This window comes from Hippoglossus hippoglossus, chromosome 23, assembly GCF_009819705.1.
Source record: "Hippoglossus hippoglossus isolate fHipHip1 chromosome 23, fHipHip1.pri, whole genome shotgun sequence".
NCBI lineage: Eukaryota > Metazoa > Chordata > Actinopteri > Pleuronectiformes > Pleuronectidae > Hippoglossus > Hippoglossus hippoglossus.
Genome location: NC_047173.1, coordinates 2829660 through 2853755, shown reverse-complemented (window position 1 = coordinate 2853755; position 24096 = coordinate 2829660). Strand labels below are relative to the sequence as shown.

Here is a 24096-nt window from a genome sequence, read left to right as displayed (position 1 = left end):
CCAACAAGTGTAGGAGTCTGAATACTTTTCAACCCCACTTTATAAAGTGTAGGTCAGTTTAAAAGGCAACATTCTCTTTTGTGCTTAAAATAGTTTCCTTCATTTATTACATTTATTTATCACTTTTTCATATTTAACAATGTAAAGATTGACATATAGCTGTTAGTATATCACTATAGCAATGAATAATCATACAGTATGTGGAAAATATATGGTGTGTTGTGCAACACTGCAAAAATAACTATATCCTACAGGTCATGGGTTGTGTGTGTGTGTGTGTGTGTGTGTGTGTGTGTGTGTGTGTGTGTGTGTGTGTGTGTGTGTTTAGGAAGTTGTTCCAAAGTGATACAAATGACCTGAACACTCTTTATGTGGATTAGTGAGAATTTAAACATCCTCTGGTTGAGACAGGCCTGGAGCATGTGAACAGAAAGACACTTAGCGTGTCGGCTTTGAAGTGAACTGTGTCCTACCAGCTGCCGCGGGCCACATCTGCCTGTCTACCCCACAGAACAAGTATCGTCCCTGGCCTCTGTCGTCTTTTCTGCCCCCATAGGAACAAAATATGACAGAAAACTGACGAGAGTTTCCTCAAGAGTTTTCTTACTGTGACAAAACAAAGCAGCCTTTACAGTCTCTTAATAGACCGCTGTCTGTGTACGTCTTATTTCACCATTTGTAAACTGTGATTAAAATGCACACAATTCCCCCGTAAGCACAGAGAAACATAAAATAATTTAAATACGATAAAATAGGGAATAGAACATCTTTTTAAATAGGATGTACAAAATGCAAAGCCTGAAAAAAAGAACTTGGAGACAGTCTGGCAGCGTGGAGGCCAGCAGGTGGAGCCTTTGCCCTGCTGGCGGTGAAGCTGAGACATGAGGGATGGCTTCTCTGTTACTGACAATAAAAGGAGAACCCCCACCCCCCCAAATAAAAAACAAGTCCTGCTCAGAGCCAATTTAAAGATGTTTCAAAGTGATCTGAAAGTGAGAGCTGATACTGTGTCAGCAGTGCTCCATCACAGCGACAGAAGGTCACTACGTCACTCACAGAAGTAAAAAATATCTGGTTGGTATCTAAACAGTTTCTAAAACCACTTTAGGATCTAGATGAAAACTGGTTTTACCTTTAGGCCGAAATCCCAGTAGGGTCCTGACAAAGAGCCCTTGGGAGAGACTTGTGTGTTGCAATGTGACCTCTGACCTCTGTGGGTGTGGAGGCTGGATTCCACTGCAGTTCAACTGCACCCCTTTCTAAAGGCCACTGGGTTTTTTTTCTTCCTTCTATCAGTTTCCCTGGTATCTCCCACAGGAAGTAAACACACCACTTTGTGACAGAAAACACACTTTGCAGCGTCGGCACTGCTGGAAGAGAATCACCCCCCCGGTGCGCCTCGAGATCAGAACCATGTCCGTGTGCACAGGTTTTACTGCATGAACTCTTGTCATCTCCTCCTGGGTATTGTTTTCTTTTTTCTTTTACAATCACTAACCTGCATTTTTCCCCTTTAAGATCACCTTTTTCCTAACTCTTCACACAGTCGTCACAACATAGACTAAATTACAGATCTGTTGTTCATTGACCGCAAATTTCAAACCCCATGAAATACCACGGCCACCGAACAGTTTTCCTCCAATTCACTGGCGGTTTTACAGCCCTTCCTAGAGGATGGTGTTTCGTTTCCTTCCACCTTACCCTCCATTCCTCAGCCTCACAGAGGAATTCTTTTCCTCGCGGAGGTGGAAAGTTTGTGACCTCCAGCCACATGATCAGACGTCTCTCCTGGACACAATTACCGCGGGATGTCTAGACATATCTGCAGACGACTGGATCAGGCGTGCAAGAGGATTCGTTCTCAGGTGCAGCGTATGGTGGGATTTCAGTGACACCTTGTTGTATTTATTTATATGTAACTGTTCTATACATGTATGAGTGAACACAATGTAGCTTTATTTTGTATTCAGGGATTCCTGGATCAACTTGTGTTTCATTCTTTCCAATTGAAATTACAATTATTTTCAACTGTAGCATATTGTAGTGTTTCTTATTCGATACCTTTTCATAACCACAAGGAGGTTGTGTTTCTATCCCTGTCTGTTAGTTTGTTTGTCGGCAGGTTTAGGCAAAAACTACTGGACAGATTTTCATGAATGGATGGGGCGTGGGCCAAGAAAGAACCCATTCAATTCTGGTGCTGGCCTGGACAATGGGGGGGTTTATTATTTTATTTTCTTTACATTTTCACCAACTTCCCAGAAATGTAACTCATGGATCTTGATGAAAATTTGTCAGGCACATTTAGGGGTTCTCATATCCATGAGTCTATGCAATTTGGTGCAGCTTGAGGTATAGGTTCCTGTAAAATTGTATCTTCAAAATAAATAAATACATAAATTAACAGACACTTCATTAGTAGCTGTATGTATGTCAGTGTTCTGAGTCAAGCCTGAGATGTGTGATGAGGTTGCATGGGCCTCAATCGGTCGGGTTGAGAGGAGACATGTGTCAGTGTAGAGAAATGTGTTTCACCAATTAGAAATACAAACAAACGCGTAACCTCCCCCCACGTGACAGCTCTCCCAAACCGAGCTAGTTGCATGGAGCCTCAGTCAAAGCATTGACTTTGCACACGGCCCCCGAATAGGTCAAAGGTCGGGACTGCGAGCAGACAGCAGCCTTTTCATAGGAGGCCAAATTTGAATAACATGGAAGCAATTGAGGCCACTTGAGCGGAGCACACACACACCAAGTAATGAATTGTAAACGGAGACGACATTTTCACTTTCATTATTCAGAGACCAGGTCGCAAACATAAACGTAAAACTCAACATAAAGCGTGTGGTCGCGTTGCAGCTCAGCACCGGTGTCTCTCCTGTGCGTGTCTCTGAGGCCCGAGTGTTCTCCTGAGGCTGCCTTTTAAACCTGAGGACCCATCAGCTAACAGCTCTCACCTGAGCTGATTGATCCTCGCCCATCCCCCCCCCCTTCACCTCCACAGAGGACACAAAGGGCCTCTCCAGCTGATGTTTCTGTACCAAACCACGCTGCGACGGCAACATGTGTTTCGTATGAAACGTGGTCGCCGGCTGGAGCGCGTTCAGAGGCTGCGTTTATTAACGGCAGTGGAGTCGCTAAGAGCCGGCTGGGGCGGATGGCGCGCGTTCAAACCGAATGACTCACAATCACACCAGAGACTGCTTGGGGTTCACATCCTGTGCGAGTCCTGTCCGGGGGTCACTTCAGGCAACAACAGCCCCCCCTTTTGGCGAGCGTCAGCGAAAGATTGTGGTTTTCAGTTTAATGCAAATAAAAAAAAATGTTGTGAGTGAAGTCTCTTTTTTTTTTCTTTTCAGTTTTAATCCCAAACCGCAATCTTTCCATGAGCCTCACCAACATAACATTAGCATTAATATACGCTGGAGTCGCCGTCAGCGGATGTTGTGCAGATATATGAAACGTTTGAGTTGAAAACAAACACGTTGTCTGTGACACAGTCGCATTCATGTTTCCTGCAAAACAGATCGGCTCTTGCGTCAACGTTTTATTGAAATGTCATATGGAGGAGACAGGGTTGTATTCAGTGCGCCCACAGGATGGAGGGGTGGTGTGGCACCAGTTTGCCCTCCACCCAACATAAGTCCTTTATCCATCAAAAGCCCTTTATACCCTTTTTACACCACAATTATTTGGTCATGAAAACAAACTGAAAATGGTTTGTGTTCATTCTGGTCGTGATGCCCACTTTACCACACAGTTTTGCCATTCACACATTCATAGGGTGCATCTGTGTGCAGCACTTTGGCAAAGAGATGGAAACAAAGCTATCACACACACACACACACACACACACACACACACACACACACACACACACACACACACACACACTTGGTGTCAGACAGCCTGCCATGTGGATCTCCCTCCAGCTTCTATATTTAATTTGTTCATTTCCTCTCTGGGAGTGGGGATGAGAGGCAGAGACAGCTCCTCTGTAACCTCACACATGCAGGACCTGAGCAGGTTGCAGGAGCTGAGCGGCGTCCAGGCCGGAGAGCGAGCCGGAGCTTGAGCAGAGAGACGAGCCGTGTGTGTGTGTGTCTGCTGTATTTAATCGGACACGTGCGATGGCCCCCCCCGAAAATATTTTGGAAAAAATAAAGTAATCCGAGAGCAGATAGAAATAGAAATCTTTAAACAGTCTTTAAAAGTGTTTGGCAGATGGCCTCTCGGCACCATAAATGCATCACATATGTGCCGCCGCTGCTTTGACGGAGACCAGGAGGAACATATCTGGAGGTGATTCTAAAATTAAAGGATAAGTCTGGCGTTGCTCTGTTTTTTTCTATCAGACAACACACTCCTGACTTTACCTGTCTGTGGCCCTCAGCTCCACAGGCTCCTGCAGGAGACGTATATCTTCACAAAATGCTCACAAATAGGTTTGCTCTTCATTTAAAAAATTTAAATCAGCAATGAAGGGTGTTTTCATGAGAATAGTTAAGAATAAAACAACATATATCATTATATACGATGAGACGTATGCATTCATTTCTCTTTTGGATGATGCATGTAAGACTAAAGCCTGTGATTGCATTTATATTCAATCAGAAGTTGCTTTAGAATATCGTTTATCATTTAGCGGCTGTGAAAATTTGCCCCTGTAACAGGCTGATATAGAAGATGGGACACAGCGAAGAAAAATATTCAATTTAATGAAATAAAATGAATATGAATGTGATATGTGACCACATGGAGCAACACGTCTGTCTGTTCTACGGGACAGATTCTTACTAATGTTACCAACTGGGGTAACTTTTTATAATTAACTTTGTATAAGTAGCACACGAACTATTAATAAATGATTTACAGCAGGAATGTTAACAGTTCATTAGTGTAGTAGTTAGTGTTTGTGCACTTTAAACAAATATTAATTAAAAATATCTTTCTTTCTTACTTACTATATGTTTCAATAGAGAAGCTCGGGTATAAATCAAATAGACAAATACAAAATTATAGAATTTAGTTTTGAACTTTTTTGAAAAATCGAATTATCATTATCTTGGCCAAGAATGAACCATTAAGAACATATGTTTACCAACAGGTACAAACCAAGTTAATAAACGCTACACGGCCCTGAAGGAAACAGAAGGAACTGTTCAAGGAGGAAAGAAAAAGAGTTCCTCTCATCTCAGTCTCTAAAAGGATGAATGGCGGCACTGAGTACCCCCCCCCCCCCTCTCTTTTGGAACAGGATAAAGATTAGTTTCGATAATTATTATTCTAAATATTGGCAACAACAACTATAAAAACGTTACTTGTCTGTGTCTGACGTGTCTGTTTGGTCCAGAGTGGAGCTGCAGCCAAATGAGGTGAAAGGTCACAGGCTCGAGCAATAAAACCAGAAGAACCACAGTCTGTGTGTCTGTGCTGCTGAAATGAATATTCACCCTGTCACACACACACACACACACACACACACACGCACGCACACACACGACACACACACGCACACACAAAGCGTTCCATTTCAGTGCAATAACACATTTATTTCCTGTTTCTTTGTGCCTCCGCGGGCTCGAACAGAGCTGCATGCCCGGCAGAGACGTGCGCATGAAACCACCCTTAGGTAATGGATCTGTGCAGCCATTGATTGTATTGGTTTGATGCTGACGCCGCTCTGTCTGAAAGGGAGGGGTCTGCACAGAAACCCCTTCTTTGGGGGTCCGAGGGCTGTGAATGGGGCTTATGAATGAAGTGAATACCGGCGACAAATTAACCACACACCGAGTAAATTGACTGCCTCTGTGGGAGGAAGTTATGCAGGCATGAAAATAAATGTTTTGTGCGACAATGTGCACTATATGACGACGGTAGATTCCCCAAAGCTCAGATGTTCAGTGAGCATTGAGCCGCTTCGCTCACCGTGTAGCAGGGGAGAGGAGCAGGCTGCAGGATCGTGGGAAAGGTCCTCCACGTAAGGCACTTTATTCTTTGTGTTTGTTGTTCTTGTGTAATTGATCTCACTCCACGTCCACGGCGGACTACTTCAAAGGCCCCGCAACTTTCTTTTCTTACGCCTGCACCGTGACATCAAGTGGAATTATTCGACATGTCTTTGTGCATCACTTTACCAAAAGTTCAGCCTGACATTTTTCTGGGTATGTACATCTTTGGGGAACCCACTAGAATTCCTAATAAAGCTGTGATATGTGTGTTTCTTTGTGTGCCGCTGTGTGTGCTGTACAATGAGAGGGGGGGAGCACATGTGCAGGTACTCAGCAAATAATTTCGTGAAGGTCAAAGAAACATTAACAGACAGGAAGCAAACAGGGGAGCGTTAGAGGAGTGTCGACGTTTTACACAAACAAATGAAAGACAACTGAAAAGTTTGTCTTCATAAAAAAGTACTTTTCAAATGTATATTTAAAAATTTTGTTTACCTCCACATACAGACACATCTTTCTTCTATGAGAAACCTCTTGTTTTTTATTAGCGGGATGTGGATATTTCATAGTATTTATTGACAAAAGCCGCCACACACCCCAATAAATAAATACTGATCTATAATTTCACGTTTTTGTTATTGACCTCACAGGTACAAGTTTTTGTTTCACCTTGTGTGAACGCAAAAGTCCGAGGGAGAACCTCCGGATTATCTGCGGACTTTCTCCGCCTGGCCTCCTCATATAAAGTCCGTAGAAAGTTGTGAGAATCCGATGTGTGGATTCACTGTTTGTTGTTTGCTGTGAACGTGTCTGTGCAGAGAACCTCCAGCTGTGTTGTTCATGTGTGAAAAGCAAACTGCGTTTTAATTTCGTATTTTTTTCCCATGTACTGTGAAGCACTTTGTAACCTTGTTCAGATAAATACTACATAAATAAAGTTGATGATTATTAAAGTCCGTATCCAGTTCTCTGTACTTTACCCTCAAGTCATGTCTGAAAACGGCTTAGTGGTGAATCCTCCTGCTGTTTTCTCTAATTTGCTCATTCGGACATTATCCGGAGTTTGGGGCTTGCAGGAGAAGCTCCGGAGCAGAAAAGAAAAGTTTGCGTTTCTCCCTTTCAGCCCCTCCGGAGAATGTCCGGAGGTCAGTGCAGGTCTTGGGAGCGGCTCCACTCTTTATTGCAGAGTTGAGGTGAAACTGTCTGGTGTTTAAACACATTCACTCCTTTCATTCACAACCTCCCCCCCCCCCCCCCCCCCCCACCTCCACCCCCTGTGAAACCCATTGAAACCCATTGAAAATGTGAGTTTAATTCATAAATCCGTGCTGCCATGTCTGACCTGCAGCTCCGGCTCCTCTCTGTTGTTTCTGGCCCGCAGTCACAACCCCCCCTCCCCCTGCACCCCCCACGCCCCCGCCCCGCATTATCCACCCACGGGAGGAGAGGTGATTCCTCTCTTTTTTTTTCTTCCTCCTCTTCTTTTTCTTCTTCTTCTCCTTCTTTTCTTTTTTTTTCAGACCCCCCTCCTCCTCCTCCTCCTCCTCCCCCTCCTCCTCGCCGAGTGGAGCCCGGTTCTCGGGGAGTGTGGATGTGGTTGTTGTGCCCGCGCTCCTCACACGATCCGCAGCCCACTGAGCTGTCACGCCTCGCCGCCTCCTCCTCCTCCTCCTCCTCCTCCGCCGCCGCCGCCGCCGCCGCCGCCGCATGGTCCTGCCCGGTGCCGCGGTGCTGCTGCTGCGCTGTAGCCGAGTTCCGGCCGCTGCTGCTCGGCGTCTCCAGAGTCCGATGTCCCGGCGGTGTCCTCCTGTCTCCTGCTCGCCGAGCCAAACCCTCCAGCTGCTGCCTGCGGGCTCACTCCTCCTCCAGCGCCACAGGTCGTCCAGCCCGCGGGACTCCTCCAAGTGGACTACACACGCGTAAAAAGTCCCGCTGAAATAACTGGCCCCTCGTTTTACTTTTTTTGTTTTTTTACTGGTGCTTTTCTTTTTTTATTCTTTTTTAATTTTTTTAAAAGAAGTGTTTTCCGTTCACCTGGAGGACGGTAGGAACCATGAGCGGTCGCGGGGACGAGGCCGGGGAGAGCTCCGGCTCCCAGGAGCCCGCCGGGGCCGCGGAGCCCCAGAAGAGGAGGCCGGGGAGACCGAGGAAGCCCCCGAAAGTAAGTGCAGATGGTGTATGGTGAATTATAAAGACTTTAATCCACCCAGGGAGGAGAGTTACAGAGCAGAGAGCTGCACGGTGGTCAGCGTGTGGAGCTGCGTCCAACTCGGGCTGCAGAGTTGATACAAGTCCTGCAGAAGTGTGGCTCTGATTTGGATCAGTTCGACATAAGTACTTGATATTGATTGACCTGATTTTCATATCGATCGCTGTGTTTTGACACCGAAGCAGCGATGCAGCCCCCCCCCCCCCCATGACTCCTCCATGCAGGTCTCTGTCTGCACAGGACCCAGGGAGCTCCAGTATTTCCTACAAATAAGGAGGAATGCGCCTGTCTGCAGGCCTGGCTCCGTGCCACTGGTTTTAAATGACAACATGAGTAAGAAGGAAAGTATGGGGATGAGTGTAACTCTGATTCAGAGACAACTAAGGGCTTTTTATACAGGGTTGAAGCGAAGGATCACCCGAGGTTCACAGCAGAACCACCACGTCAGGGCTGCAGTGTTGGTGAAGGAGCCTCCTCTCAGATTGCTGATGTACAACATGTTGAAACAGTGTGAAGTTGCACCACCAGGTTCTTTTGAAGATAGAAATATTTGCATCAGAAAGTTAAGTCTTAAAATGTGGAAGCAGGTTCAATAATAAATCCCCTGCATTCACAAGAAGTCCTTTATTAGTCCCACAATGGGGACATTTGCAGTGTTACAGCAAGTAATAAGTAACATGCAATACTAATACTAAAATAAATAGAAATATAGAAACATATGAATGTAATTAAACTGTGAAACATTCCCTCTATCACGGCCACCTCCCTGGCTGGAACCCCTAACCTTCACCCAAACCGTTTCCTAACCCTCAAACCAAGTCTTCCTTTAAAGGCGTGAGGATTGATGTTCCCCATGTTGTGGCTGTGTAAACAGATTTACAGTGCGTCCCCACAACATGCGGTGGCCAAAGGGGGGAGTTCAAGGCTTTGTTTCCCATCCTTGACACCCATGTCATGTCCTCCCTCCCTTTCAGGAGCCAAGTGGAGAGCCTGTCCCCAAGCGACCAAGGGGCCGTCCCAAAGGAAGTAAGAACAAGGGCCCCTCCAAGGCAGCGCAGAAGGTGAGGAGCCTCAGGAACGTGAATGACACACAGACACCACCACTCATGTCACTTTGGAGGACATTCATTACGTCCCCTACAGCCAACACATGGCGTTTAGAGTGGACACGTGTGGGGACTTTTAATTGTTAAAGCAACTTTTAAAACTTTGATAGTTTGAGTAGATTCCCTGCTCATTGGTCTTATGTTTCAGAAGAGTCTCTCCATATCTTTGTTTTCATTTACATTTATTCCTGCATCTGTTATTTGAATGAAAGTCATTAAAGGTCCAGTGTATACGATTTAGGGGGATCTATTGGAAGACACTGAATATATTATTCATATTTATATTTTAAATTAAGAATTGCTGTGTTTTGTTATTTAAGTATGAGCCCCTCATATCAACATATGGAGTGGGTCCTTCTCTGCAGAGTCCGCCATGTTTCTAGCCCAGAACAGACAAAGCAACCACTGGCTCTAGAAGGACCTTTTATTTTATTTTATTTTTTTTACATTTTTGTGTTACCTGAAGTTGACCATACACACTTGAGCTGTTTTTAATCTCTGGTAAACGCAAATGTCCGAGTTTCTCCGGCCAGCCCACTGGTATAAACGTATGTAAGAAAACAGTGGGAGACCCTCTGCAGGATTCACCGTGAGCGCTGATGTTAACACGTGACAGACGCAAAACTGAAAAAAATTAAAGGAATACAAATATGTCGGGATGAAAAAGTGGCACCATATAAGTAGAAAACACCGACCAAGATGTCAAGAGAGTTTGTGGTGATAAGGGCCGGTGCCGGTGTCGATGTGCTTTAAACAAAACGCGTGCAGAATTAACACGTTACGTCCTGCCTCCGGCTCCACCCCTCGCCTGAACGCATCTGAGCAGAGAATCTCCTGCTGCGTTTTTTAAGTGTGAAAAGGCAAACTCCGGTGAAAGTGCGGGCCCCATTCTGTGGACCATCTCCGGAGTTCATTTTCTGAAAATTGCTTTAGAGGAAGGTTGAGGCATGGGGGTGTTTGGTTAATTGCAGTCTGCAACCTCACCACTAGAGGCCACTATTCACGCTATGACTTTTGGTTAGCATTTTGCATGAGCTGCAAACTTTACCTCCACTTCTGTCGCAGTGTCATTCCTGTAAAAGTAACATAGATAAGAGCTGTGATGCACAAAACAATCACTAAAGCATCTTTCACACTGGACGAACCCCCCCCACACTAACAGCCACCCACACACATCTGGCTTTTGTCTTGGTTGGGAAACACTACAATCAGCATTCATTCCCAGGTCAAACGACTGTGCTGTAGTCACGGGTATTTATCGGCTCCAGCTCCGACTGGCATGGAATGTCTGGACGTTTGTCGACATGTTTGCTTATTCTTTGATCCGACAGTTTCGGATTTGTTAAACCGTTTTATTTTAAGGTTTTTATAGAGCCGCTTGTGTTTAAATTTCACTTAGAATTTGGCTCCGTTTGTTAATTAGAAAAAATAACTATGAAGAAAAACACGTCCATATTCTTAAAAGGTATCTAAAAAGTTCTGTTTTATATCAGTGCTGACGCTCATGTATCTTGTTGGCACCGATATTGAAAAAGCACAAACATTACTGTGACCTGACCCTATGTTAATGTTGATATCAATAATCTGTTCACGTTCATTACAAATATAAAAGAAATGGCCGAGAGAACGTCTCTAATTGACCCTTGTGCAGTTTTGTGTGTGTGCAGCCAACAGAGCATCGTAACTCACTCACTTTGGCTGTGAAAACGCAAACCCATGAAAACAGGGACAGGCCGACGTATTTGTGTGCGTCTGTGCTGATACACACATGCAGCCATAACTCAGCTGCACCTTCCCACACTTGTGTACACATCTCCACAGCAAGAGGGAGACAGCGTGCATTAGAGATAAAGTTGATGGATGAAAAAAGGTTAAAGTGGCAAAGGAAAACTGATCCAGAGTAAAGCTTTGACGTTTTGCAGCGATAGCCCGCCATACTTTCGGCTTTCTGTTACCAGTCCCCCCCCCCAGTGTCTTCATTCACGAGACAGATAAAGCTGTGATAGGCTCACGTTGACAGCAGCCTTAGTGCTCCCTTGCTGCGGCGCACCACTGTAAACATTCTCAGCACTTCTTTGAAAAGTGAACCACTCTGCTCTCGCCATAATCCAGTCGAATCTCATCTGACACTGTTATAATAAACACTGACGATATCGGTCTGCTCGGATGAAAGGGGTCCAGGGTCAGCCCACACCTTTAACATATACTCTTTAAAAGTTCATTTCCCCTTCCCATATCAGTCACTTCGGCAATCTCTGACAGATATCGCAGCAGCTTGTAAGAAGAAAGGATTTTGCTGCACACCTCGATGGGATATTACTGACCTTTTTACCACGAGAAAAAAAATATAAGGCGTCATTTAAAGAAAACTTCTCACCAAACTCTGTGGCCGTCCTCAGCAGACAGTCGCAGGATTGGTTGGTTGTTTAGAAATAACCTCCCGACAAGGCAAGACAGTTGTGTCATTGCTTCCATTAGGGTGCGGAGGTGGATGGATTGATGAACTTCACTCGGCCTAAAGCAAACAGAGTCCTACAAAGTGGGCTCTGACCTGTTCTGAATGGCCACACTCAGGAGGCAGAACAAAAAAGCAAGCAGTCCCAACCTGATGAATCGTACAAATGGAAATAAAGGCTTACACTGTCGCACTTTGCAGCCGTTCATGCTGTTGCACTTAATTATACATGTGAACACGTGTTATTAACCAGCCAAGCCAAATTTGGATTATTAAGAGTATATCAAATAAGGTTTCAATATTGAGAAATAAAACCTACAGTAGCCTAAAGCCTAAATATTTTCAGGTGGCCGCCATTGGGTTGTTTGGTCCACACCAGGGTTTGATTGACACCTTTTGAAATAACCCAAATGAACGAACTTTACAAATTAAGCAAAGGGATTTGAAATTGTTTTAACCGAACTGGCTGGGAGGCTAAGTTATTGTAACCCTAAACCTTAAAAGGGTTGGTCATTTATTTTTGAAACACACTTATTTGTTGAAAGCCTCTTCATGTCCCCGACACACACCGCTGAAGCAGAGAAGATGGTCAGGAGTTAGTGAGCGAGTCACGGAAAAGCCTGTTCCAGGATTACCAACCCTAGCTTTAAGCATTAAAATGAAATACAAAAGCACTTGGATTTAGTGGGTGGCAGGTGCCAATGTTTATTTTACACCGTGACCACTCACGTACACTGGGAATCTGCGTGTCGGTGTAAACAGGAAGCAGATTATCTACTCTGCCATTGGTTGCTTAGTTACAGAATATACAATTACCATGAAAAAGCAATGGTGAAAATGTAGAACTGTTACAGAGAGAACAACTGAAACTTGTAAACATTTTAAACTCCGGAGAAGTTTGGACGCCAGTAGCTCATAGTATTTTCACATTTAGAAACTTATTTCCTTTACACAGACTTTGACTCCTAACGCTGATGTAAGAGGTTTTTCCAACCTTAGCAAAGCTTTTTTTATAATCCAAACCACAAACCCTCTCTTACCCTGGACAAGTCATTTTTCATCCTAAACCTGACCAAACCAAAACCACAGCGGCGGCACATCAGAAAACAGCCACATCAATCTTCTTGTAATAGTCACTTATAGAGTGGTTTTCAAAGGTGATCCTGCCGAGCGGGACAACTGACGAGAAAAGGCTCACATGCGTCATTTTTACGAAAGCAGTTCCAAATGACCTCATTCAGTCGTTGTAGTTTGGTTCTCTAATTAAGAACATATTTTAATTGGCTTTGTAAGAATGTGAACCAAGAGTAGTTTGGTGAAAAAGAGAAAAAGGTTGTTTTATGTAAAAAAAAAAAAAAAGGGGATTCATGGCAGGTTCCCTCTGATCCCTAAGAGTTCTGGGCTCCTGCAGACAATCGGTGTCTCCCTGCTCAGACGTATTAAACACAATGATGATTAATTGAACAGGGTGTTGTCTTTCAGACCATTAAGCCTCCACATTAAAAATGCAGGATCCCAAAAGGAGAACTGGGATTACAGTGCACTGATTGGCGAGCCAACAATGTCATGTGTCATGATGAAGAGCTGATAATGGACATCGTGACTAAACATCTTTTTGTTGTATCCTAGGATACTTAGCTTCTCTAAAATTGGAGGCACCTATTCATCACCTGTCCTGGCTTGACATAACCTGATGGTTTCTTTTATTGGATGACAAAAGTAGCAGGTATTTCAGATTAAAAGTTAATTTAACGTATCAGCAAGAATTGTGAGACCAGACTGGTCAAGGTATATGGCCTTTTTCAGGGCCCAACATTTTTTATTTTGGCACATAATAAGGATTTTATTCTGTAGTGTTGCAGGTATAAGTACATTTTAAACTGATAATGTTCATTTAAAGAACATTTAAAGAATATGGGACGTACACAATAACAATCAAAGTGCTTCGTTTACCTATACAAGCTGGGGGCTGTACTGTAAAGCGGGTTCAACATATCCATCTTTTCAATATCTGGCCTCACTGAGCCAAACATTAGCCACAGAGGATAACCATGTACTCTGAAGCTGGTTTTCAACTGGTTCAGTTTTCCTACTTTATGTGAAAGAGGCAGAATTGTTGAAGACAGTACTTCATATGTTATGAAGAGCAATGCTGATCCCTGCTGGTAAATTCTTGTTCAAAAGAAGCTTTGGTCAATTTAAATGAAGCTATAATTGTTGTGAAACATTTATTTAGTGTGATAAATTCTCCCCCTGGTTATTAGAAGCTCTGAGTGGACACACGGAAAGTTCTGGAACAACAAAGGGATTTTACTCACTCTACAGTCTTTTGTGCTAGTCAGGATTTGTTGATCGATGATTCTGGTTGTTCAGCGGTTTAACTGGTCAGTAGTTAACCATGAATTATGGCAGCCTATCCGAGTAAGAAGGGAGTTTACCTTCGTAAAACTTTAAAACCCAGGATTAAAGCTGAAATCCCCTTGATATCCATAAATCCTGCGCCATAGTAGAGGCCTCAGGTCGACACCAATGCATTTCATGAGTCCTTCAAATTTAACAACCTTAGAGATTGCGTGTCCCTATACCTTCAAATAAAAGCAACAGGAGCGTACCAATGCCAGGTGCACTGGACCTTTGTCGTGATAGTAACACTAGTAAACAGGTGGTCAGGGTTGATCTGGTTTGGTTTGGAGAAAGATTGTGGCTGGTGGCTAATATAAGTACTTCCTTCAGGTTAGAGGACCTCTGTTGTCATGGTTACATTGATAAATATGTGGTTATGTTTGTGGAATGGTCATGAATAATGGAAACAACATTGACGATAACTAAACAGACTGTGTCGCTTTATACACAGGTCGTTTAGCAACAAAATGTAACTATGGGCTGCTTACATGGCCACATGTGCACCTTGGGAAGAAAGACTGTCGGAGATGCCGGGAGTTGGCTCTGTGAATAAAGCCATATAAGACAGTGCTGGTGAGGCATTGACAGACTCCACCTGCGGGCCATGTGACCAGGCTTTGTGCTTCAGTTTCAGTCTGACAAAGGAGCTGGTGTTGTTTACTGCAACAAAGCTACACTCGTTCCCAAACACCAACATATCACTGATACAGGCCTTTGGCTCGTCATCGTCTGCAAAATTCATTGCAGCTCATCAATTTGACTAAGATTTCACCTGACTCCCAGCCAAGAACCGGGGGAACCTGGATATATCCCATGAATTATTGACACTCGTCTGGTCGTGTTAATGGTGGATGACTGCAGGGCTTCACTTCTGGCTGTGCAGGACAGACTCAGGTCCAGCCTCTCTCGATTCCCTTAAATTGGTCTGTTATCTCAGTCAGAAAGGTAATTCAGTCGCCTCGGGCCAAACAAACAGGGACATTCCTATTGGAGGATATCGTTTTTTTGATAGTAGAGGAACGTACACACTTGTTGCTTTGCAAACTTTTATCATTTCCATACATGCAGTCCAGAGTGAGTCCAGACATAAGTACTTTGGTCACATTATATCATGCAGCTGGCACCTCAATGTCAAAGCTGATGGGACCGAATTTGTCAAGCAGGTCTCATCTGAAAGCTTCATCGGTTGGGACTTTTGTTACATTCTCTGGGGTTTTCTTACCATAAAATTCTGCAGAGCCTAGTCTGGCATGTTTACTCCATGGGTTTCTGAGAATTACTAAGCCCTTTTTTATAAAAAAACCTCTTCTCTTATGTTTTAATATTTAATATATAATGCATTTTGTCCCCCACAGTATTTAGATATTAGCTAACACATTATTATCTTTATCATTTCATGGGCTGTGTTAACATTTAAAAATACAGGATAATGTCTGATTACATTTGTAACAGAAGTCCATTGTATTGACACATTTGTATAACGGGACATAACATCAAATAGCAAGCACAGGAAAATACAAATGCACATACAGCCCTGAGACCAAACATATACTCACAAAGTCTACATTGAATAAATAAAATAGAGTGGTTGCCATTGTGGTTAGGGTTTTTGTTAGGCTATTGTTGCATGGCAATGCTAGATTGCTTTGTGTTTGTGCTGCATTTCCATACAACCATTGTGTCACTTTGTCAAAATCTGTGGGTTTTCTAAGGAAAATACTTTTATTTACATTTTAACATTTTTTTAACAAAAGGCTCAGTGATTTTCCTGGAACAGTGGGTGCTGTACATTGAGGCAAACATAAGTCCAGCAGAAAGAAGTGGCACATGTGTTACGGAACTAATTCAGCTGTAGATGAATCCACATTTAATGCTGTGAATGCTCTATGGCTCAGAGGAATAAGATGAACAGTATCAGGCTTCCCATACATGGAGGCACCTGCTGATGGGGTGAATATAAAAAAGGTCAAACATGCTTTTAAATTGTGTTGATTCTTGAGGTAGAGCGGGTTGTCCATTAACCAGAGGGTCGGTGGTTCGATCCCAGTCTTCTGTATTGTGAAGCGCTTTGAGTTCATCAAGAGTAGAAAAGCTCTATATAAATACAGAACATTTAACATTTATTTAAAACTCAGTAACTGCAGGTCAATGTAATGGACGGATAGGTCATTATAGAACACTTGGTGAAGTAAATCATATTATTTACTTAAATGCTTTCTTCTTATACTCAAAGGATAGTTCTGGTTGGTCAAAATCTTGCTGGATCATGTTTTTTTAGTTTTGGACAATCTGTCAGTTCAACATTGGGCCCGAGCCACGAGAACACAGTGATATCATTAAAAGAGGAGTCAGACAAAGACAGGAAAGACGACACAGGAGTGCGACAATCAGACTTGAAACAGAGTCCCAGGTTTGGCAGACGTATTTGCAGCAGAAGTCAAAGGTGCACATCCGTCAGCTGTTGGTTGGTGTCCAACCTGTCTGGTCGTGTGACTGCTCATGCTTCTTGACCCAATGGACTTAGTTGCGGCGAACTCACTGTGTTCCCACACCTCAGTAATTAATTTGGTGAGTACACTGTTATTCTAAGTGATAAAAAACAACAGCCAAAGCCATGAAGAAAAGACCCAAGTTACAATACGTCAAGATTAACCCTAGCCACAGAAAATGAAGCCTTCAGAAAAAGTGCGGCCCCCGGGATGTTGACACAGTATTTTTTTCATCACATGTTCATCAGTAATAGATAAGCTGTAAAATGATGAATACGTATTTCTGAGCCTCACAAAATTGAAGTGAAATTTACAATCAGGAGTTGTTAAAAAAAGCTGTATCGTGAAATACTTTTTGTTCCGTTCATGTTCTAATGTACCTAAAACTTTGTTCATAATCACACATTCATGTTTATACTACTGGTATGGCCCCCTAACATGTGAAATGAGTACATGTGTTCTTTTTCTTTTATTTTGCCTGACAAGGTGTTTTATATTAAATGTCGTGTATGTCATGGACTCATGAATCTATGATCTATGTCTTCACAGAAAGCCGAGGCAACCGGGGTGAAAAGACCCAGAGGACGACCCAGGAAATGGGTGAGTCTGAGTATCTCTTCAGGTCTGAGTGTGTGTCTGCGTCTGGCATGCCGGACACTGGAGCACATGTTACACTCAGCACAAGGGTTTCTGTGTCAGTTGATCCAAATCAGTTTGTGGCAAGAGAAGAAAAATGTGCATGTGAAGAGAAAAGGAACAAGTGATTTTATGAAGACACACTATTTCCCTATCTTTTTGTTTTCTTTTTCACTGTCCTAACATTTCCTGGCCCGATTATGCTGCTGGTGTGTGTGTGTGTGTCTGTGTGTGTGTGTGTTCAAAAATGTTTGCGTTATCAGTCAAAGAAAATGTTTACTCTCCACGCTGAGCGCAGGAATACTTAAACAATTCCTCTGACAGCTTGAAGGCCTCAGTGTTTATCAGCTCCAAACGCAACAGAGCTGATTGATAACGCGGGGGAAAAGCAGCTGGCATTTCAAAGTGCCACCAGGAAGGGCGAGGAGGGACGCAGGGAACACAAGCTTTCTCCTGCATATATCGTTTCTGCGTTTTTATGTGTCACAGGGGGGGAACAAAGAGGCGAAAGCCTGCAAGAACAGAGGTGGAGGGTCATAAAGTGTGTGCTTTATATCCAGTTTCCTGGAAGGAATGGTGTATTCCAAGAATCAACTGTGCATATTTACTATCTCCACCAATGTTAACACTCTGCTGGTTTGCTGGTACGAGCTCATGCTGAGGCTTGTTAGCTCCACGCGGCGGCTTTAAAATCTAAAGCAAGTAAATTAGCTGCTGGGTTCACATGCAGGGCAAGTGAATCCTCCGCCTCCACGGCCTTCTGCAACAACAGGCCTACAGTTGCCAGGATGGAGGAACTTCCAGTGGGTCAGTGTAGCATGATGGGTGTAGCTCACAACACAAGTGTCAAGATTCAAGATTCAATTAACCATGTTAAAAGTTGATTGGAATTGGAAAAAAAAAGATAAACATACTCAAAATACATCATACAGTATGAAAGACATGAATAAAATCAGAGCCAGTAGAACGAAAAGAATAATAAACTCAAAAAAAAATTATATAGACACCCTAGGGAGATAATCAGTACTGTGTAACCATTATAAATTATATCTGCCAAAGAGGTTATGCCTGTCCTTCAAACAGGCAGAAATTCACATATCACATAGAGAGACAATAAACGACAGGCACTGTGACAGGCGCCTGCTCAAAATACCTGCTCGGGATCATCGGAGGTGTTGCAGTACTTGAAGTGAAAGTATCTCTGGGTTTTTTAAGATGCAACAGCAGGGCTGCATTGTTTTGTTTGCTTTTTCCTCCAATCACACATGACATATTAGGATTATTAACAGGCGGAGCAAATAACTATACATTGCTGTTGTAGTGGTAACGTAATGTTGCACGTCATTTAACTTTTATGCTTTTGGCTGACGGCAGTGGAACCTGGTTTTCTGCTGTTGTAGCCATGTGGTTTAACAAGTTGTATATCATCAGACGCATTTCTGAGTAAAAACTCTAGATTCAAGTGTTCCTAATAAAGTGCTCCATATAGAGCAACACCAAGTCAGTTGGTCAAATCAGCTGCAGGCCGCCACTGAACCCTCAGACTCAAACTAATAAAACAAGATTCAGATTTACTGCAGCGTTTCCTTTTTAGTGCTGCCTGCCAGTGCCTGCACGTCCCAGGTACACTCACCTACACACTAAGCCTCCATTGCTTTATGTCAGCCCCTCTGGCAGAACTACACACAGGCCACACCGCTAATGATTGAATGCATTGGCTGACACCCCTATGACCATCACAGGTGCTGCTTTACAGCTGCTCTCGGCTATATCTGAAGGAAATGTTTAACTAGCACATTGATCCGTCAGCAGGAGAATTTGTCTCTTTTGCTGCTTTTCCTGATGTGTAGTTTAAACACAACTACTCATTGAGGGACAGAGCAGCAATGCAACAGGAACATGAGTCTGAAATTCACTGTAATTGTCAAAGAGCAATTATTTTAGTTGAGAGTGACAAACTGACCTTTAACCCTCAGCTCTTGCATTATAGCCATCTAAGTTCTGTCTCCATAGCAACGTTATTCCTTCTGTTTGAATCACCCATATGATGTTGGGAACCCGATTCCAAATAGAGTTTGACACAGTAAATTAAAGTTACATTGACATCTGCTTTTTGATCTCAGATAGTTCCATGTTGTGTGCCCAGTCAAACGGATTAAAGAAATTTGAAGGGCAGGCAAACATTCTTCCATCTATGGTTACATTTAATGCTGGATTTAGATACAATAGACCTTATTAAAAGTCATGCACAGTATCAACCCCGCTGCCACCACAACCACACTGGCAGGAACTGCTCCGATTGGTCAGACCTGGCTGATCCAGGGTCAGTGCCTCATTGGTATGTCCTCTGGCACCTCCAGTGTTTGGCTGCAGGGTCCTGTCCTCTATATGTGCAGGTGCTGAGATGCCGACCAGCTGAGCAGCTTCCTCTGCTAGTAAAAGCTTGAAGGGTAACTCTGCCCTCCAATAGATGGCATTCATCGGTTGTGCACAACAGTTCCGCTTCTCTGCTGCCAAATGGCCGCTGTCCATTGAATTTTATGTGTTGGTTCCTTTACAGGCAAGCTTGTCCCTCTTTGCATGGAAGCAACAATGAAAACCTGTTGTTTCCACCACAAAAGATGCTTTTATAGTGTCAAGTCTTGATGAATTAGTAGCAGGGGAAAACAACCTTTTGTGTTTCGTAATAATTGAGGTCAATTTGCTCTTTGACCCTTAACTGGACCGAGCTTGCTCCAATTAAAGGTGCCCTGTTGAGTTTTCTTGTGCTTGCTTTTAGATGAACACAGTAAACATCTCCTCCATTCATTCTTCCGTTGGTCAAAGTGTCACTGCCCCAACATCTGTGCCCCGTCAGTGATGGAATAACAAAGGGTGTATGTTATAGAGGTCTGTGCACAGTATAAACTCAATTAGGATCGACTGTGAATGCAAAACATGGAACAAAATCAGGCCCAGGAAAGATCTCACTGCTGGAAATAGCGGCCTTGTCCTGCACAGGGGGACACTTCCACATTTGTGCAACCGCGGGATAAGTGTTTCCTCCATTTCAATGAATCCAGCTCTTATCATTTCCCCTCCAGTTCCAGCAGTCAAAGCAATCTTTCTCTGGATCTGAGGAACCTAAAAGCAAATGTTGAAAGGTCCGTTCGCACAAATTCCTAGTGCCACCTTTGTTGTAGCTGACCGTGCCAGCTACGAGGACGTACGCCAATACCAGTACATCTGTGATAAGCACATGTTGACCGGGTTGATCTATCGTACAGGATCTAGTTCCTCCTCACCACTAGGCCGAGTTTTTCTTATCTATTATAATACTGTGCAGAGTTTATGCCATGTACATAAACTGTCAAATATGACCTAATATATTTCCCCCTCTTGCTTGGTATATATTTAACATTCTACTAAAAAGCTAAATTCTTACTCTGCAGAGAATTGGACATCAGCTCTCAGACTGGTGAAAGTCCCAAGGATTAAAGTACAAAGTTCAGTAAGGATCCCAAGCAGGTGTTTTAAAATATTGTGCTTTAGTATGAATAAATAGAACAGTTAAATGTGATATATGAAATGAAATATAGTTCTTTGTCCTCCATGGGTATTGCTATTGACGTCTATGTCAATGTCCTAGAATGTATTTTCCCAAGTTCATCCCAATTCAGCAAGCAAATGCCAACACAACCATTTTAGTGCTTTAGGAGAGGCTAAGCACTTTCCCCTCATGGCTCAAACATGTGCGGAGGAGATGCGTGGAACCACAGGTGGAACGCAGCATGAGGCGTAGGGATATCTACAGAAAGTGTTGCTCGTCCACTGCTATGTGCAATGGTTGAAGCCCGTCTCGCAGGAAATATCATAAGGATATCACAGGATCAGACCTTGGCCGGGTTTTCTGAGATATTCTCCCAGTTATTTAAGCGAATCACTGTGCTCGATCGAGACGCAGCACTTGAAAACCTCAATGGAGGCTTAACGCCGTTTTGAACAAGGCCATGATCAAAAGTTCAAGGTGTGCAGCAGTAAGCTGTCTCTGTGGTGCTTTTTCACGAAGAACAACCTTCAGGCCACAATTACTGAGACGGACAATCTTCTCCAGATTCCCATCGCCACACTAGGGACAAAGGCAGAATCAGGGGAGGTGTTTCTCTACTTGAGGAGAGAGGATCAAGACTTTACTGAGGAACACCATGACACATGATCGCCTTAATGCTCTGGCTACGCTCTCCGTGGACCAGAGACTTATCAGGGACATTCCTCATTTCACTAATAGGGTTATTGAGAGCTTCGCCACCCAAAAGGGCAAATTTCCTGTTCAAATAAGCAGACGGACACACACACACAAGGCAGTATATTCCATAATGTCTTTTAGAACATTCTAACATTCATGTCTTAATACTGCATTTGCTAATATTATTGTATTCTGTAAGTTAACACAAGACTCAACTGTCTAATGATGCAAATACTTGCTTTACTTTTCATTATACATCTGTGGCAGGTGACCATGCCACGGGGCTCTCCCCACAGCAGCCAGGGTCAAACCACTCAGGCTTTAACATTTTCACTTTCTTTATTCAGAGGCCAGGTGCAAACATAAAGGTAACACTCAACATAAAGAGGCCAGCAGTTTCTGCTGGCGTGTTAGCGTTGCAGCTCAGCACCAGTGTCTCTCCTGTGCGTGTCTCTGAGTCCTGAGTGTTCTCCTGAGGCTGCCTTTTAAACCTCAGGATCCATCAGCTAACAGCTCTCCCCTGTGCTGATCGATCCTCAGTGGTGCAGGTGAAGGTGCTCTCCCAGCCCCCTCACCTCCACCACATGCTTTGTACTGTATAGTACCTACTAGAAACATTAAATTGACCTAAATTATTTAACTTTATGTGTCAAGATAATTTAGTCGTGATTCAATCAAGATTTGTTTAGTAATAATAATTATTATAATAATTAACATATTTTGTGTCATAGTGCCTTTCTAGACACCCAAGTGCAACTTACAGTATATCATAAATAAACACATGAATAATTAAATACAACCAAGCATTTTAAATGCAAATAGTTAATATTAAAGTCACATTGGGATGGTTATTGTCCATTGCAGCTGACTGAATATGTAGGAAATCTAGGAAAGCTCAAAGGAAACAAGGATGATATATGTTCCAACAAATGCCAAACAGGAATTCCATCATAGAATGGAGGAGACAGGAAAGAGGAGAATATATTCTTCTCTGCATCACCCTCCTCTATTTGTGCCTTGCCCTTTCCACTGGACACTTCCTCCCCTCCAGGGTTTGGAAGCCAAACTGTTTCGCCGCCCTCGGGCCGTCCGCCTGCCCTCCACACAGCTGCCTCTTTGTGTTGGATTCTCCGCCGTCACATCCGAAAGAAACTCACATCCAGGACACGCTATACCCATCTCCCCTTTCTGTGTCAGCGCAAACCCTGGTGTTAAATGGAGTCCACTGTGAGACTAATGCCCTCCGCATTAGATGTGCGGAAATGACTAAGTGAATGGGCGAGGAAGCGCAAGTGCTGCAGCGTGAGCATGTGTTCGGGGGAGTTGATGTAGTGTGAAGGGGAGAGGTTTGCTCCCATCTCTCAAGGCTTTGCTGCTCTTGGCTTCGTGTCAGAGTGAAGACAGGTGCCAAGCATTGGAATCAGAGCTCCGGGGAGAAGGCACCTTAATTCAGACTTTGTCCAGCAGTTTTAAAAGAGTGGTGAGGGGTCCTGGGAAGTCTTTTCAGAAACGGGTGGCAGGATAAATATGTCCGTGTGTAAGGCAGGGCGTAATTGTGATATTGTGATCATCGTCACGCATTAAAAAGCTTTTTATAGGCCTGGCATGCGTCACAAGGAAAATATGGAACTTCGAGCTCAAGGGTTTCTAGGTGAGTCAGGAGATGAATCAGGGCTGTGGTGCACCAACGAGACAAGGCGGAATCTGAATTTGTTTGTACAGTCCTTAAGAGTATGAAAGCTTGACCTCTGAATACGTTTGACAAAGATGAATCTTGTTCATGTAACAACTTTTAAAACTGGATCCATCTTGATCTTTCATCGGTCATCCACTGACACCAGCGATCGAGGATTTGCCCACGACTCCTTGTTACGTGCAAGATGTCCCACTAGGATATAGACCTGTGAGAAAAAGCTTGTATTCTATGAGTGATAATTTAATATCCACATCACGATACATACTCAAACCTCTTCTCGACTGTGTTAATTTGGTCTATGTCTTTTCGGATGCTGTAGCAGGACCTCTTACCTCCTTCCATCTTCATGATTGCTTGGCATACCTCTTGAAAAGTCCGTTTTGAGCACTCGACTGTAATTTTGTTGCTCTCCTCCGAAGACTCTCTGTAATGATTCTTCTGTAGCTGGTAAAAGAGGTTAGTGATGTTTGAGTCCAGTTTGTAGTATAATCTGCAAAGTAAAGTATTCAGGACGTCCACTAGACAGACGTAGACCTTGGTGGTGCTTGTCTCACATTTTAGTGCCTCATGTTGCCTTTTGTCTGTCTGTTTGTCTGATTATTAGAAGCATTACACAAAAACATCGAGATGGATTACCACAACATTTGGTGAAGGGATGCGATATATGTCACAGAAGAAACCAACACATTTTGGTGTAGATCCAGATCAGGAGATGGGTCCAGGAATTTCTTTCTCACTTTCTTTAGCATTGCAAGATTTAGATTTCTCTAAAAATAATTTGTGGACCATGATTAAAAAGAATCAGGCATGTTAATGGGACTGATATGTACGAGTTTATGCAATTTGCTGCAGATCTAGATCTAGTTAATTTAAATTGAAATCTTGGTGGCGGTATGCACTCTACTGACTGCCATTTATTGAGTTTG

The 24096-nt window shown here is 43.4% G+C and overlaps 1 protein-coding gene across 2 annotated transcripts in view; it reads left to right on the top strand.

Moving 5' to 3' along the window:
* Positions 1 to 7471: 7471 nt before the first annotated feature.
* Positions 7472 to 24096, top strand: part of hmga2 (high mobility group AT-hook 2) — a 35264-nt gene continuing 18639 nt past the window's right edge. For both annotated transcript variants that reach the window (XM_034578738.1, XM_034578737.1), the window contains exons 1-3: positions 7472 to 8112; positions 9135 to 9221; positions 17163 to 17213. In XM_034578738.1, the coding sequence (XP_034434629.1) occupies positions 8005 to 8112; positions 9135 to 9221; positions 17163 to 17213 (246 nt within the window). In that variant the 5' untranslated portion in view covers positions 7472 to 8004. The remainder of the gene's footprint in view (positions 8113 to 9134; positions 9222 to 17162; positions 17214 to 24096) is intronic.